The 17,452-nt window shown below is 53.0% G+C and overlaps 2 protein-coding genes across 2 annotated transcripts in view; both read right to left on the bottom strand.

Moving 5' to 3' along the window:
- RAB11FIP4 (RAB11 family interacting protein 4) overlaps positions 1-17,350 on the bottom strand; it is a 120,051-nt gene extending 102,701 nt beyond the window's left edge. The window contains exon 1 of the mRNA XM_067020830.1: positions 17,166-17,350. Coding sequence (XP_066876931.1) covers positions 17,166-17,324 — 159 coding nt within the window. The 5' untranslated portion in view covers positions 17,325-17,350. The remainder of the gene's footprint in view (positions 1-17,165) is intronic.
- On the bottom strand, positions 3,210-16,082 carry LOC131746357 (uncharacterized). The gene is made up of 4 exons (XM_067021478.1): positions 16,053-16,082; positions 7,118-7,828; positions 6,203-6,364; positions 3,210-3,419 (listed from the first exon to the last, which is right to left on the bottom strand). The coding sequence occupies exons 1-4, from the start codon at positions 16,080-16,082 to the stop codon at positions 3,210-3,212; spliced, it is 1,113 nt and encodes a 370-aa protein (XP_066877579.1).
- Positions 17,351-17,452: the final 102 nt, after the last annotated feature.

Genomic DNA, 17,452 nt, shown 5'->3' with positions numbered 1-17,452 from the left:
AGAGCCCGCGTGCCGCAACTACTGAGCCTACGCGCTGCAACTACTGAAGCCCACGCACCTAGAGGCCGTGCTCTGCAACAAGAGAAGCCACTGCAATGAGAAGCCCGCGCACCGCAACGAAGAGTAGCCCCCACTCGCCACAACTAGAGAAAGCCCCCGTGCAGCAACGAGACCCAACTCAGCCATAAATAAATAAATAAATAAGGAAAAGTCATTAGACTCACAAATATAAGAAAAGAAGACATAATGAAATTATTGCTTTTTGAAGAGGACATGATTGCTTACCTAGAAAATCTCAAGAAATCAACCAGAAAAATTACAAGTAATAAATGAGTTCATACCAGTGGGGAGATATGCGATAAATTTACAAAAATCAATTGCACTCCTATATGCTAGTGACATGCAGCTAGAAAAAAAAAAATCCGTGGAAAAAAAAGTTTCATTCTCAGTAGTAACCAAACACATTAAATACTAAACACTAGTTTAGCCTAATTGTGAGACATTTATTTTTAATGTTAATATTTTGCTCCTACTGGGAGAACTTAATATATAATAAAGATGGTAATACTCTCTAATTTAATAAGTTTAATGCAATACCAATTAAAGAACTTGAAAATGTGTTTACATACTTAAAAATCTAAAAACGGTGAAGAATCAGAGAGTTGTTTTTTTTTAAAGGTAATGATGGCTGACTTTTTTCAATTTTAAAATATACCAAGTAATAATGATCAAAATTTATAATGTTGCATTAAAAACAAGAGAAAAAAATCTTAGAGCATCAAAAAGGAATAACGATGGTAATGGATTATGACACATGGGAAAGAAAAGAATCCATGAGTCCATAGCGACACTCAGGAAAGGTGGTGAAGGAAAGATCTTCTGTACAGAACAACCTCTCTCTCTAGAAGGAATGAAAGAAAAATCACCATTTTGCAACCACCAGTGTAATTTATGCAGGCAAGGAGCATCAAGGGATGCTAAAACCATTGTGTGAGAAGCTATTTGAGAACCAAATATTTACACTGTCTAAGGTACCATCCCACAGACTACTTATTAATTATAAAGGGGAAAAAGTACCATTATACTGATGAGATCAAGCAGACGTGGGTTTAACCAACTGATCAAACTCAGCATCACCAATAATGGGACAAACCGATATCATGTGACTCCTTATGTGATGCTCCGAGGAGTACACACCATCCCCTCTCCTTGCCAAAAGTGCGAGGAAACAATCAGACATATCCAAGCGATGGGACAGCCTATAGGACAACCAGCCCAGGCTTGGCAGAAAATGTCAGTGTTGGTTACAGAAGCAAAGAAAATCAGAGATAGTTCTAACTTCGAGGAGATGAAACAGGAAAATGACAAACTAGATGCCATACATGATCCTCGACTGGATCCTAGATCAAAACAAAAAGAAGCTAGGGGGCTTCCCTGGTGGCGCAGTGGTTGAGAGTCCGCCTGCCGATGCAGGGGACGCGGGTTCGTGCCCCGGTCCGGGAGGATCCCACGTGCCGCGGAGTGGCTGGGCCCGTGAGCCGTGGCCGCTGAGCCTGCGCGTCCGGAGCCTGTGCTCCACAACGGGAGAGGCCACGGCAGTGAGAGGCCCGCGTACCGCAAAAAAAAAAAAAAAAAAAAAAAAAAAGAAGCTAGGAAGGACATTTTGAGGACAACTGGGGGACTTTGAACATGGACTGAATATTAGATGACTGCTGAATTAACATTAAGTCTTAGGTGTGATGGTGGCACTTGTTTAGACAGGAGACTCTCCTTGTCCCTGCACTCTGAAGTGTTCATGGGGAAAATGTCAAGATGTCTTCATTTACTTAAAATGCTTCTGCAAAGCAACATTAAAGGAGACAGATGATAGATTATCAGTGATAAAATGAAAGAAAGAAAAAGCAATTGTGACAAAGTGTAACAGTGAATCTAGGTGAAGAGTATCTGGGTATTCATCACTTCCTTCTTTCAACTTTGCTGTTCGAACATTTTCAAAATAAAGCATGAGAAAAAAAAATAGAAAAAAAGCATCAGTGTAATTCAGTTCTGGTTTAGAAATAAATTCAAACTATGAATAGAACCAAATGTTGGATGAACCTCGTAATAAATTCCAAACGGGTAAAAGTCGAATATTTTTACAAATTGGGGGGTTTTAACAAAATAGCTTATTTATTCTTGCTAGAGATGGGAAATAAGTTCCTAACTACTAAAAAGTGATAAATAGAATTAGAAATAATGCAGATATGATATAAGTGGAAAAACGAAATATTCAAATGTAGAACTTTTGAGTAATAAAATGTAATCCAGGACTTCCCTGGTGGCGCAGTGGTTAAGAGTCCGCCTGCCAATGCAGGGGAGACGGGTTCGAGCCCTGGTCCGGGAAGATCCCACATGCCGCGGAGCAACGAGGCCCGTGTGTCACAACTGCTGAGCCTGCGCCCTAGAGCCCGCGAGCCACAACTACTGAAGCCCACGCGCTAGAGCCCGAGCTCCGCAACGGGATAGGCGACCGCAATGAGAAGCCCGTGCACCACAACAAAGAGCAGCCCCCGCTCGCCGCAACTGGAGAAAAGCCCACGCGCAGCAACAAAGACCCAAAGCAGACAAAAATAAATAAATAAATGTATTAAAAAATTTATAAAATAATTAAAAATAAAATTATAAAGATCAAAATAAAAATTCCCCTTGATAAGCGCTCAACGGAGAGGGCCATAACAGTTCATGCAGAAGGAAACACCAAGAATAAACAGCAGCATGGAAAAAATGCGGTCTCGTTAGCAATTAAATGCAATGAAAATTTAAACAAGCTTGAAATACTATTATACACTCATTAAACTGGAGAAACAAATCTGAAATAATACTCAGTGTAGATGGGAGAAACGCGCATCCTCATGCTTCGGGCAAGGTCAGATATTCGGCCAAACGGGAGGCAGGAGAGAGAAAGGGGAGGAGACCGAAGGAGACACAAAGACCATCCACGGCCCCAGAAGGCGTGGCCAGAAGCCCAAAATGGCTGTGGCCAGATGGGTGGGCAAACAGGCTATTTTTCCCATCCACTCAGTGTCTAGAACATGGGAGCAGGTGCCCCCTGGCAGTGCCCACTTGGGGTCAGGGGTTTCGAGAAACCCACACCAGAGGCCAGTCCTCTGGCTGGCCGCCAAGCACTGGGCTGGGAAGAGCCCAAGCAGACTGGGACCCAGGGGATATGGTCAGTGGTACTGAGGGAGGTCCAGCCCAGCATGCAGTGCAGGCTTGGGGGTGCCCAGGATCCTTCCGTGCTCACCCGCCACGTCCACTCTTTGGAAGCACCGGTCTCTTTGAGCTCCACCCCGCCCGCACCAGCTCAGGGGCTGGGCCCCGCAGAGGCTGCTGGCGAGCCAGGGGTTGACGGGCCCGCCCAGGTTCCCCTCCAGGTGTACCTGGCAGAATGGAACGCGGTGGAGACATTAGTAGTGACTGATGGGGTGGTCAATCCTGGACCAGGTTTAAGCAGAGAGGTGGCATGGCTCTGTCTGGGACTCAGACACAGGAAATATCATTAGGCGGAAAGGGGCCAAAAGAGCTCATACACACTGGTCGCGACCGCATGTGGGTGACCGCTAAGGACAGGACATAGATTTTTGAGGTCTAAAAATACAGCTTAACACTAGTTAGCTTTCTTGTCCTCCAGAGTTGTTTATAAAATGGCGACGATATTTGGAACCTTTTTGTTTTAAAAATAAAGAGCAGCTGCCCTCGGGAGGATTCCTGAGAGTGAGGGCAGCCCGGGGAGCCCCTGGAGCTGCCTACGTGTGTAAGCGTCCTCGAGCTGGCAGGTACCACCCGCACCTGGGCTCGGGCCCCATCACCCAGTGACCTAGGTGGGGTCACAAAGGACTCATGAAAGGATGCTCTGTCCTGTTTGTGCCAGCTCCGTGCTGTGAGGTCCTGCAGACGGCCCGGCAGCTGCCCTCTGACCCTCCCTTTCTCTCCAGCAGCTCAAACGCCCCTCTCCTTGTCCCTGGACTGGGGCAGAGGTCTCCCAGCTTGGCCTGCTTTCCCCCTCCCCACATGATTCCAGATGGGCTTGTCTGAAACACAACAGAGCCATGTCACCCTCAGCTTCAACCTTAGGGATAAAATCCACCCTGTCCTCTCCACTGTGCCTCCACCTGCCTGGTCAGCCCCTCCCCTCTCTCACCTGTCCGCCTCCTGCCAGGTATGTTTCTCCTCTGGCACAGCCATCCTTCCCTTCTGCCTTGGTGGACCCTGGTGTTCAAGACTCTGGCCCAGCATCACCTCTGGGAAGGCTTTTCCACCTCCGGGCAGAGCGAATCTGCTGTCTCCACATCCCGCTACACCTAAACGGGCCTCCAGCCCTGCCCTTCTCGCAGGTGGACCAAGATTTCTATCTTAGAGCCCCTCCCCCGCAGAAGCGAGCTCCCTCAAGGAAGGAGTCCTAACCTCTGAATCTGAGTATCCTCTCACACTGTAACTGAGCAGGACCCTATGGGGCCTTCCCAGGACAGACCACCCCCATGTCCTCACCTGCCTCTTACTTGTAGAAAAACTTGAGCCTCTGAGGCTTTCCCCAAGTTCCAAAGAGCACACTTATCAGAGAAGTGAGAAAAGGCAGAAACAAAGGAAAACAGTCAAGCAAGACAAAATAAGAATAGTTTAGCCACTAAACAAAGTCAAGGACCTTTAGTTCCTCCTCAAGGGCTATAGATAATATTCTGAGCCATAGCCTTGACCTAGTTTGCAGATACTGAAACCCCACCAAGTGGAAGAAGTTAAGTGCATGCTGACCACGAGCATGTAGACCCCAGACCAGTTGGACCCCGAAGGTTGATGATGTTGACTCCTGATGACCTCACCACCAACCAATCAGAAAAATGTCCACGAGCTGATCTTGTCCCCTGCAACTCCCTCCCTCACTCTGTCTTTAAAAACCTTTCCCTGAAAACCACTGGGGAGTTCAGGTCTTTTGAGCATTAGCTGCGGGGACTCCATCCTTGGTGCCTGCAATAAATGCTGCACTTTCCTTCACCACAACCCGGTGTCAGTAGACTGGCTTTACTGAGATCGGGCGAGTGGATCCAAGTTTGGTTTGACAGCACCAAACTTGACACAGAGCAGGTGCTCAAAAAGATCTGTAAAAGAATGGAAATGGATAGCCCACCCAGGAAACCTAGAGTTAGTGGTGGTTAATAGTCACATTAGCAAACACACGTTGCTAACATTATCCCCACTTTATAGATGAGGAGACTGAGGCACAGAGAGGTTAAGTAACTTCTCAGGGTCACGCAGCTAGAAAGTGGCAGAGCCGGGTCTCAAACCAGGTGAGCCTGATGCCAGGGCCCCGGCCCCCAAGCTCTTCTCTGTAGCACAGAGGGAAAGTTAAAATTGACCTGGCCTGAACAGACACTGGAGGGAGGTGGAGGAGATGGGGAGCAAGAGGGGTCAAGGCCAGCTGGGGCCACAGGGCCTCTGTGGCTGGGAGGAGACAGCAGCGCCAGCCTAGAAGATGGAGGAGCCCGGAGAACGTGGACTGGGTGCTGGCGGGGTGTCCGGATTGAGAGTCCGGGCCCTGGCCCTGCTACACACCCACCTGGGACTGCAGAGGATTGTGGAAGGGCGCCAGGCAGGAAACCGGAGCAGCCAGAGAAATGCTGGCCTCCCGGGCCTCTTTAATCACCATTTGCACAGGAAGTGGTGGCGATGCATGATTCAGGGCGTGGTTGCAGGCAGCCTCTCTCTGCTCTGAAAAGTCACAGCTCCTGCTGCCACCTGCCACCTTCCACAGCATCTTCCGGGTGGCACACTGCCCGCAGCCCCACCTACACGCAGTGCCTGCCCACCCTGCAGATTACAAATCTACTTCTACTTACAGCCCCTGCCTGGCACTGCCCCACCCCTGGAAGCCAGACCGCCCCAGATTTAGAAAACCAGAGGAAGCCTCGGATTGGAAGTTTCTACGTCAAATTTCTGAAACTCAGATCTGATCATTTCCCCCCTCCCCTGACACTGGAACCTGGAACCCTCCAAGGGCAGGCAGCTAAGGAGGCAGCTTTAGAATTAGACAGACCTGGGTTCACATCCCAGCTCCTCCAGTTACCGTGGGACCCTGGACAACTCCCATCACCTCTCAGATTCTCAGGGCTATTGCGAGGATGAAGGGAATAAGAAACACGAAGGCAGTCAGCACCAATCCTTCCCTCACCTCCTCTGTCCACAGAGTCACCAGTGGCCGCAGGAGAAATTCTGGCCCTTGAACAAGGGAGGTCAAGGCCTGGAAAAGTACCAGGTGGAGGAAAGGGGCCAGAGGTGCACTCCTGGGGCTGAGAGCAGCAGGGGTGCCAACATGGGTCATGGAGTAGGTGGGCTGCAGAGACCATGCCAACAGGCGTCATGGTTGGCCTTAATGTATTATCTCCTTTCCTCAAAACAGTCCCACAAATCGGGGTTCTGACCACTATTTTACAGAGAAGGAAACTGAGGTCCATCCATCCTAATAAGCCCCTTTTAAATAACCTGGGCTTTCTCTTTTTTTCAGAAAGGCTTCAGCCCTTGCCAGACCCAATGGCCTGTGTGGGAAGTGAGAAATCATAAAAACAGCTAACTCCAGTGAGGGTAGGCAGGTGCTGGGGTATTGCTGCCTGTCCAGAACTCATCTGAGCCAGTCACACAGTCCCAGCCTCTGAGCCCTCCCTAAGATCCCTAAGGTCACCAGCTGACCCCTTGCTCCAGCCTGAGCTCTCACCCTCCTGCCCTTCCTGTGCCTTCCCCATGTGGAGCCACTTGTCACGCCCTGAAAATGCCAGTCCCCATCCCTGGATCTGGGCTTAGGCTCTGCACATGTAGATATTTAATAAATGTTGGGTGGTGGATGGACAGATGGGGAGGCTGGGGAGGCTGGTGGAAGGGTGGGTGAACAGATGGCTGGACAAATGGATGGATGGGTAATGAATGGATAAGTAGATGGGTTGATGGCTGGGTTGATGGATGGATGGGCAGGTAGATGGGTGGATGGATGGATGGATGGATGGATGGATGGATGGATGGATGCGTGGATGGATGGATGGATGGATGGATGGATGGATGGATGGATAGATGGATGGGCAGGTAGATGGATGGCTGGGTGGATGGATGGATGGATGGATGGATGGATGGATGGATGGATGGGTGGATGGATGGATGGATGGATGGATGGATGGATGGATGGATGGACGGATGGATGGACGGATGGATGGATGGATAGATGGATGGGCAGGTAGATGGATGGCTGGGTGGATGGATGGATGGATGGATGGATGGATGGATAGATGGATGGGCAGGTAGATGGATGGCTGGGTGGATGGATGGATGGATGGATGGATGGATGGGTGGATGGATGGATGGATGGATGGATGGATGGGTGGATGGGCAGGTAGATGGATGGCTGGGTGGATGGATGGATGGATGGATGGATGGATGGATGGATGGATGGGCAGGTAGATGGATGGCTGGGTGGATGGATGGATGGATGGATGGATGGCTGGGTGGATGGATAGATGGATGGATGGATGGATGGATGGATGGACGGATGGATGGACGGATGGATGGATGGATGGATGGATAGATGGATGGGCAGGTAGATGGATGGCTGGGTGGATGGATGGATGGATGGATGGATGGATGGATGGATAGATGGATGGGCAGGTAGATGGATGGCTGGGTGGATGGATGGATGGATGGATGGATGGATGGATGGATGGATAGATGGATGGATGGATGGATGGATGGACGGATGGATGGACGGATGGATGGATGGATGGATGGATAGATGGATGGGCAGGTAGATGGATGGCTGGGTGGATGGATGGATGGATGGATGGATGGATGGATGGATGGATGGATAGATGGATGGGCAGGTAGATGGATGGCTGGGTGGATGGATGGATGGATGGATGGATGGATGGATGGATGGATGGATGGATGGGCAGGTAGATGGATGGCTGGGTGGATGGACGGATGGATGGATGGATGGATGGATGGACGGACGGATGGATGGGCAGGTAGATGGATGGCTGGGTGGATGGATGGATGGATGGATGAATGGCTGGGTGGGCAGGTAGATGGTTGGATGGAGGGGATGATCAATGTGTAGACAGATGGATAAGTGAATGTATAAATGGATGCATTATTGAACGGGCAGGTAGGTAGCTGGATGGGTGGGTGGAGAGAATGAAGAACAGCAGTTCTAGGAGATAGACCTTAGTTCACTGTATGAAAGAGAACCCGCCAGAGCCTTGTCAAGACGGAGTGGCCTTGCCTCGGCAGGCAGTGAGCCCCCATCTCTTGGCAGGGCTGTTCTAGAGAAACACAAGCACTGAATGGACCTCTACTCCCCTTTTACGGTTTTTGTTTTCGTGTAAATCAACCCTCTGTCTACCCTGTCCAGGTACTAGCCTCAGACTTGGGGTCTCTCCTGGGGACAGTGCCACTAGAGGCCTATGTGCAGTCAACAAATGCTTTTGGAGGAAGCTGGCAATCTTCCCTGAGTTTTGTGCCACAGCAAGTGAGGTGTGGGTTAGACTCAAGGTCTTAGGTCCAAAGGGAACTTAGAGATGCTTACAGCTATAGTTTGGGCTGTGGCGACCAGGAGGCCCACTCTCCTCTTGATCACACAGGTACACACACTGCTGGATTCTGAGCTGCTTCGCTCTCCCTGTCCCCAAGAGCGTGCAACTGTGGACAATGGGTCCCTCAGCAGTGACCCCAGGAGTGGCAGTCTGCAAAGAATTGGTGGCCCTGAGCTATGGCTCCTGGGGGGCCTCCAAGAATCAGGAGATGCTGGGAATGCAGAAGGGTGCAAAGAGCCCACGTCTAGTTGTGGGGTGGCTCCAATGGATCCACTGGACAGGGCCAGGGGTCGTGCCAGCAGCACGTTCAAGCAGTGAATTACGGCTCTAGCCAGTTCTTACTCTGTGCAAGGAGGAGGTAAGGGCAGCTCTCAGACTGAGAGGCTGGGCAGATGGGCAGTCAGCATCCCAAGACGGGTAGCATCTTGCCTAGAAGATGCCTTCTGGTCTGGAAGATGAGATGCCCCAAGCCAGTCCAGCTGAGTCCTTGGACCCCCAAACTCAAGCCTGGCTTTTAAAGGGGGCTGAATCACACCTTATCAGGTTCTGTGTTCTTCCCTCATTTCTCTGTTGCGGGCAGGGAGACCTAAGGGCCAGGGTAGAAGGAGGCAAGGGTCGGCCAGGAGGAGCAGGGCTGAGGCGCATTCCTTGGATCTGTCCACTGCCGGCTCCACAGCCCCACTGGGACGCCAGGTGCATCTCAGGTTTCACAGGCCAGCGTGGAACTCCTTGACTCCTTGCCCAACCTGCCTCCTGCCTCAGTCTTCCCCATCCAGCAAACGGCAGCCTCTGAATTCTCCAAATTCTCTCCTTTCACACCCACTTCCAATGGGCTCTAGTTATCCAAAGCCAGCCTCGTCTCTGTAGCTGCACCCCTGCTCTGTGCCTTCAGCAAGTCTCACCTGCAAGGAGTGACACTGGTCCCCACTGGTCTTCCTGCACAGCCCCTGCCATCTCCCTTAAGTCCTCTTGCCGTACCTCTAACCGCCAGGCCCCCTCCTACCTCTGCCCGGATCAGTTGCCCCCAGATCTCTGCAAGGCGCAGCCCCCCACTTCATTCCAGGCCCTACTTAAATGTTCATCTATGACAGAGAGGCCATCCGTGGTCATTCTAAGGGCAAAAATCTTTTTGTCTCAGTATTTTCTGTTTCTTCCTAGTCCTGTACCTTCCTCCACCCAGCGGTAATTGTCGTTCGTCAGTTTCTTTTGCAGCCCCTCCCCCATGGAAGCTCCGGGCCACTCCGGATTCCCAGAGCCTGGAAGAGTTTTGGTATAGAGTAGGTATGCAAGATATTAATCGAAAAAAACCTTTTTAAATCCTGGAAACATGTATTAAGACAACCACCAACCACCAGTGCAAAAGGTATTTCCATTAAGGCTACTCTGTAAAAATTTCAGGGCATTCACCCAATCATGTGAGGCCGGGGGAGGAGAGCAGTTCACCCAGGCATGACATTCACTGTTTCCAGGCCAGAGGGCATTTCCCCTCCCTCCCGCCCCAGATCTGGTTCACCCAGCTCCAACAGTCCACTGCCGCCAGCTGTCAGCCTCCCCTTCTGTGCTCCACCTGGTGGGACTGCTCTAGGCCTGGGGTGGGGCAGGCCGCTGGGTGGGCCAAAGGGGCCGCTGCAGCACGAGGCAAAGGAGCAGCTCCTCTCCACCCCATGAGCCCTGACTTGCACACACACAGTCCAGGGCTGGGGCGGAGCCCCCCTCCCAAACCCCTACAGATGGACCCGTGAACACGGGTGCTCGGGGTGGGGCAGCTGGGTGGGACCCGCCAGGCACCTGGTGGCTGCATCAGCCCCGGATCCGCACTGCCCCCTCAGGCTGCGGCAGTGGAGCCGTGGCCCACGGAAGGAGGAGCGGTTGCTCAGCCAGCCAGCCACCACCCACCAGGGTCCTGGGTTCCCCGTGCGCGGGAATCTGGAGGTCCAGCCTCCCTCCTGGCTCTGCCTCCTCAGCCGCCAGCCACCGGTGAGGTGCTCCTCCGCCTACCCTGCCCCCACACCTCCCCATCTCCCTTCTCCTTCTTCGCTCCTTTGCTTCTCTTCCAGGTGCAGGGGAAAGCTCCCGGGCCTCAGAGTCAAGGCCGGATCTGACAGCCGCTCTGCCTGCCCAGCCTGGTGACCCTTCACCATCCGCCTGGGAAAAGGGGTAAATTCTTCTTCGCAGGGTGAATGGCCGATACCCATGCTGGGGCTTGTCTGGGCTTTGAGGGTCTCCATCCACTGCAACCGGCCCGAGGGCGTGTCCTGCTATTTGGAAGGCCTGATTCTACCCCACTTCTCCATTCAGACCTCAACAAGGGAGGCACGGGCCACACCGCCCTCCACCAAGCCCCCCATGGCCTGGAGCTTCTTCCTGCTCTAGATCCCGGTATCTTGGGAATGAAGCTAAAGCCCAGAGAGGTTTTGCCACATGGATTCAGGCTGTGTCAAGACTGCCTGACAAGATGGACCAGTCCCCCTGGACGCTCTTCTCACGCCCCTCCTCCCAGCACAGCCAAACGGGGGGGTGCAGGCAGCCAGAGGCCTAAGAGCACTGTTCATCCTATCTGGGGCTTGGCCCCTCCCAGCCCGTTTCCGGAGCCTGGTGCCTCGAGCTCACTCCCTACGCCTCCCGGGGGACCACAGCCTCAGCCTGGCTTCCACAGTGACCTCCAAGCTCGGGGGCACTGGCTGCACCCAGGTGAGGTACAAACACAGGAAAGAGAAGGTCTTTTTGGGCCCCACTCCTGTCCTGCTCCCCACTCATGGGTCACAGGCACCCCGACCTTTCCTTCGAGGCTCAGAGAACCTGGGCCTTCCTTCTGTTTTGCCAGCTCTGTCATCCCTCCCATGTCCCCATTAGGGTGGGGCACTTAGAGGGGGCCTGTTCTCCAAAAGAGCCTTAAATTCTTCCCTCCAGGAGTGGCGTGTTGGGCTTTGCAGGCCTTCTGGACGGACCCCTGTCGGTTCTGCACCCACTGCCACTGACCAAGTCAGGACCCTCTTCCTTTAAGACCAATTGTCACATTCCCCTCCTGGATCCAGCCTCTGTTCTCAAGCACACATCTGACCCTGCTGCCTGGACCTTCCTACCATCCACAGGGAACGGCTGAGTCTTTCCTGATCTGGCCCCGCCCTCCCCTCTAGCCCCTCCTCCTATCACCTCCCACCTCCAGCCACAGATGTAGGGATACAGCTGCTTCTCCCCCAGCATCCCGTGCCCTCCTCTCCTGAGCAGACCCAGCTTTACTTCAGGGCTCTCCCTCCCCTGGCAGCCCCAGGACTGTCTCCTGATAAGTCTCGGCCCACCCTAGCACCCCAGCCCCTTTGCTGGTTCAGACACCCAGGCTGAAGCCAGCTAGGACCAGCATCTCCCTTGCGGCAGTCCTTCGTCCAGAGGGGACTTGGGGACTAAGGGAACCCAGTCTGAACCCTTATCTCCTCTCGTGCTCAATGTGAACAAGGAGGCATGATGCCTCAGTTGCTTCTGGCACCTGCAAAGAAGTGGGGAAATTATAGACGAGTCCCAGGTGGGCTAAAGCTGAGTCACTGCCCCCAAATAATTAACACCACCCTTCCCAGCAGGAAGGACTGGCCACTGCTCAGAGGAGATGGTACTGGGTTAACAAATGGCAGAGACACCACTCAACTACTTATGAGTCCATTCTTCTAGCAAGAAGGATGGTTTTCAAACCGGAAAAGGGAGAATATATTTACCAGGGATGTGGCCCAAGGTACCTCTGGCCGCACCCAATGCCTTCCACTCACAGATGTGGGAGGGCTAGAAGCTAAGAGCTGACAAGGAGGGTGGGCCAAGAACACCAGGGACTGTTCGCAGATCTGGACCTCAACCCCCAAGAAGCCCCCAGCCTAGAACAACCTCTCAAAGATGCTTGCAGGGCTTCCCTGGTGGAGCAGTGGTTGAGGGTCCACCTGCCGATGCAGGGAACACGGGTTCGTGCCCCGGTCCGGGAAGATCCCACATGCCGCGGAGCGGCTGGGCCCGTGAGCCATGGCCGCTGAGCCTGCGCGTCCGGAGCCTGTGCTCCGCAACGGGAGAGGCCACAACAGTGAGAGGCCCGCGTACTGCCAAAAAAAAGAAAAAAAAGAAAAAGATGCTTGCAAGTGTTTACCAAAAACACCAATAGTAAGAGCAATAGCAATAGCAATAGTTCAAGCCCCACAATAACGCTATGGCATGAGAACTGCTATCACCCCCATTTTATGGATGAGTAAACAAAGCCCTAGAGAGGTTAGAAACAAACGCAAGCTATCAGAAGTCAACATGGGTTCAGGGCACTGGGCCATCATTTCTCGTCTTCGTCATAGTGGTCCTGCTCCTAATTCTTATAGACTTTCAGGGCTGGGACAGTGCCCTGACATTCCTTGAAACGTCAAGCTATGCTCTCACACACGACTCACGTTTTCATCAAATTTCCTTGTCTTCTCTTTTCTACTATGATTCCCGAGTCAACAAATTAGGGGACTATCAGAGGCCAACCTGATACATACATAACATTATTATTAACTAAAGTCTGTACTTTATTTAGACTTCCTTAGTTTTTTGCCTAATGTCCTCTTCTTGCACCAGGACCCCACCCAGGACACCACACTACATTTAGTTGTCATGTCTCCTTAGGCTTCACTTGGCTAGGACACTTTCTCAGACTCCCCTTGGTTTTGATGATCCGGACAAATGTGAGGAGCATTAAGCAGGTGTTTGGTAGAATAATGTCCCTCTGCTGAGATTTTTGTGATGTTTTCTCATGACTAGACTGGGGTGGTGGGTTCGGGTGGGGGATCACAGTGGCAAGGTGCCTCTCCCATCATATCGTATGAAGGGTACAAACTACCTACATGACTTATCACTGCTGATGTTGATCTTGGTGATCCGGCTGAGGCAGTGTGTGTCAGGCTTCTCCACTGTAAAGCCGCCCTTTCCCCCCTTTCCATACTGTCCTCTTTCTTTTTCTTTTTCTTACTTATTTATTTATGGCTGTGTTGGGTCTTCGTTGCTGCGCACGGGCTTTCTCTCGTTGCGGCGAGCGGGGGCTACTCTTCGTTGCGGTGTGCTGGCTTCTCATTGCGGCGGCTTCTCTTGTTGCGGAGCACGGGCTCTAGGCGCGCGGGCTTCAGTAGTTGTGGCGTGTGGGCTCAGCAGTTGTGGCTCGCGGGCTCAAGAGCGCAGGCTCAGTAGTTGTGGCGCACGGGCTAAGTTGCTCCACGGCATGTGGGATCTTCCCGGACCAGGGCTCAAACCCGTGTCCCCTGCATTGGCAGGCGGATTCTTAACCACTGCACCACCAGGGAAGCCCTCATCCTGTCCTCTTTAGAAGGCAGTCATTATGCAGACCTGATGCTTACAGCTTACAGGGTGGGAGGTTATGCTCCACCTCCTTGATACGGAATTATCTACATAAATTATTTTAATTTGTTCTGTATGGGAGACTCTCTTAGTATTTACTTATTAATATTAAATCATTTATTGATATTAGTATGGCCTCATGGATATTTGTTTTACACTTTGCAACCTAGTATATTTTGATTTTTGCAGAGCATTTGGTTCTGGTGTCCCTGGCATTCTGGGTGTAGTTGATAAAATATGGATAATCAGCTCTGATAAATTCACTGAATTCCATATCTAATGAATGATAGTTATCCACCCTAGAGCACTGGTGGGGGGTAGGGGGTGGGAAATCAAGGTCTCTATGTGATTTTTAAACAAATGAAATAGAAACTGCCAGAAAACATAACATTTTGAAGGGGAAATGACATCCCTATTCTGTAGTGCATGTGTGAATTTGGTGTGCAGTGAGCAGGGCTGAAAAATATTTCTGTGGGTCTCGGTCAATAACACAGCATGAGCAGAACCACCTCATGAGGCTCTGTCCGTGGTCCTGCCCTGGGTTTACACCAGCCTGGCAGATTGAGACCTAAAGCACCCACTTCTCCAGCCTGTAGGCAGCACAGCATGAGAGTGACAAAGGTAGCATTGCAAATTCTCTCTATTGTCTGTTACAATGGGAGGAAATGAACAAGATGAAATTTAACAGGAATAAGGTCCAAGTTACAGGTTTAGATTTAAGAAAGTACTGACACAGACAACAGGCCTGATCTCTTCAACAAGTCAGGGTTATTCAAATTAAAAAAAAAAAAAAGAATTGCATTAAAGTAAGAGTTCAGAATAACCGGATGCATTGCACAGTTCTGGTGAGGAAACTAGTTTGAACAAAACAGCAAAGATTGATGTTTTGGGGCCAAATAGGGAAATCTGAATAAGGTGTGCATATTAAATGAGATGAGAATTTATTGAAGCAGAAAAGTGCTGATCATTTACTGGAAAAAAATCAGGTTACAAGACAGTATGCACAGCATGACCTCATTTTATGGAGAAAATCTACATATAAGCATAGAAACAGCTCTGGAAGGATGTGACCAAGGTGTCACAGCTAGGCTCCCTGGGAGATGGAAACATATATTTTATTTTTGCTTGTCCATATTTCTAACTTCCCACAGAGCATATAAACTGATTCTGTAATGATATAAGATTATGCTTTAAAAAGAAAAATCACTGACCCTCCTCCAGGATGGAGGGGAATCTTGGCTTGGCAGAGGCTGCTAAGAAAGATCCCTGGGGGTTTCAGTGGCCAGAAACTTAACATGAGTGCACCACTCAAAAGGCACCCTCGCCCTAAGCCACCTGTGTGTGTGAGAGGTGTTGGGGCCGGAACAGTCCTGGAGGCTCCCGGTCCAGCCCCTCCATGTCATTAACTAGGAGAACTCCGTCACACAATTAGTCGATGGTGGCTTCAGGGCTGGAAGCCCGAGGTTTGGTCCCTGCCAGATCGTATGGAAATGGTCTGGGGCTTCAAGAACAGGGGGTATTTGGCCTGGAGAAGGGAGGATGGTAGGAAGTGAGTGGGAAGGGGACAGGAGTGCTGTTTTCAAATATTTAAAGGCTGCCACGTAGAAGAGGGACCCCACATGGGTCCCCGTCCAGAACCACGATGACTAAGTGACAAGCAGGTTTGGCTCCAGAGTGTATGAGGAAGACGCTCTAACAAGAGGAGCTGTCCAGATCAGGGATAAGGTGGGGCTTGTTAGGGGCTCACCACTGAGCCCATGTGGCCTCCTGCCAGAGCCTGCTGGGAAGCTCTTCCCACCACTGAGACTGCGGTTCTGGAACTCCAGTTCCAGCCAGAGCCAGACTTCTCCCTTTCCTCCTGAGAGGAAAGACTGGGGCTCTCCCCACGCTCGGGGTCTGCTCAGCCTGCCTCGATGAGGGGAGGGGCTTGACCAGCCTTTGGGAAGGAGAAGGACCGGGTGGCTGCAGGAAATGGTCCTGAACAAATCCCAGCAGAGGGAGAGGGTGGGCTCCAAAGGGGCTGTAGCAGTGAGCCTCCTGGGGTGGGGTACCTGAGTCTCGAACTTGACACTTGCCTCGCCCTCTTTCACTTACTGGTCTCAGGGACTCCCAGGTCCCAGCCATGCCCGACGGCCATGCAGAAATGATTATCTATCATCTCTCCCTTGCCAGGTGACAGGGAGGCACGGATCCAACCCAGGCATGCTCTGGCTTCTCCTATGTTCTGGAATGCTAGGCCCCAGCTGTCCCCAGAACAGAATGCCAGCCAGTGCCCATGCCGAGCCTGAGGCCTCAGGTGGCCTTGGAAACTCACTACTCAGGGCTTCCTCTCCTGACCATTTCAGAGCGGGCAGTAGCAGAAGGGCGCGGATGCTCTCCTGCCAGGTGGGTGCCTTGCCGCCCCCCCTCCCCCAGACATAGCCACCTGTCCCTGTGCCCATGGCATGAGAGTACACCTGTCTCTGCCCACCCCACTGGCAGCACCCACCCTCCGATTCCAGCCCTGCTAACAACCAACACCGTTCCTACTTTCCCCAAATCGACGCGCCCCCCCCCCCCCCACGCCCCGCGCTGCAAACACTGTTCAGCTGCCGCTCCCCAGCTTGGCTCTGGGAGGTCTGCCGCAGCCGACACAGCCAGCTGCCAGCCAGGCCTGCCCATGGGAGCCCGCATGGGGGGTCATCAGGCGCTGGGCCGAGAATCCAGGAAGGTCGCAAGCAGACACCTCCCGCTGTGTTCTAGGTCGGCTGGGTGCAGTCAAGGAGCCGAGACAGGAGAGCGCCCCTAGTTGTCCTCTCGCTCCCTCAGCCAGGCCCAGTGGGGCGCGTGCCTCCCCCCCCACCGCCCCCCCGCACCGCGTCCTGGGATTCCCAAACTCGGACCTCTGCGTCTCATTCTCCGCAGGGTAGGAAGGGGCGGGGGTACCGGGACCAGGATCTGACGGCTCCTTCCCCCCACCCCGCAAACCCCGAATGGGCTGAAGAGAGGTCAGAGGGGCCCGCAAGGGCCCGGGGTAGGGAAGATGGGCAGAGAAGCCCCCACCCCGGGCGTGATGCGTGACTCTCGCAGCGCCGGCGCTAATGGTGGAAAGCGAGGGTCCGACAGGGCGGAGATGCCCGGGGGCTCGGCCGGGAGCGGGCCGGTGAAACGGCGGGAAAGCCGGGGGTGGGGGATTGGGGCGCGGACGCCCTCGCTGCGGGCCCTTACCTCCTCGCCTTGGCCGAAGCGCAGTCCGAGCGCCGCGACGCGCTCCACGCGCAGGAAGCCGTCGGGGTCGCGGCCGCACACCTCGAACACCTCGCGCAGGCGGCGCACCGAGCGCAGCAGAGCCGCGGGGGCGCCTGCCCAGCCCGCGCCGCCCGCCATCCGGGCCGGCCCCGCAGCTAGCCCGAGCCCCGCGCCCGCCGCGCCCGCCCGCCCCGCGCCGCCGCCGCCGCCGCCGCCGCCGCCGCCGCCATCGCCGCGCGCCCTCCGCCCGGCGCTGCGACGCGCAG

This window comes from Kogia breviceps, chromosome 19 (genome assembly GCF_026419965.1).
Source record: "Kogia breviceps isolate mKogBre1 chromosome 19, mKogBre1 haplotype 1, whole genome shotgun sequence".
In the NCBI taxonomy this organism is placed as follows: domain Eukaryota; kingdom Metazoa; phylum Chordata; class Mammalia; order Artiodactyla; family Physeteridae; genus Kogia; species Kogia breviceps.
The sequence above is the reverse complement of the archived record's forward strand: the minus strand, read 5'-3'. Positions and strand labels throughout refer to the sequence as shown.

Coding starts and splice junctions, on each gene's coding strand:
- LOC131746357 (XM_067021478.1), bottom strand. CDS start 16,082: ATGGCTGGGACCTGGGAGTCCCTGAGACCA. Junction 6,365..7,117: donor TCCATCCATCCATCCACCCA/GCCATCCATCTA, acceptor TGGTCTCTGCAG/CCCACCTACTCCATGACCCA. Junction 3,420..6,202: donor TGACTCTGTGGACAGAGGAG/GTGAGGGAAGGA, acceptor CCATTCTGCCAG/GTACACCTGGAGGGGAACCT.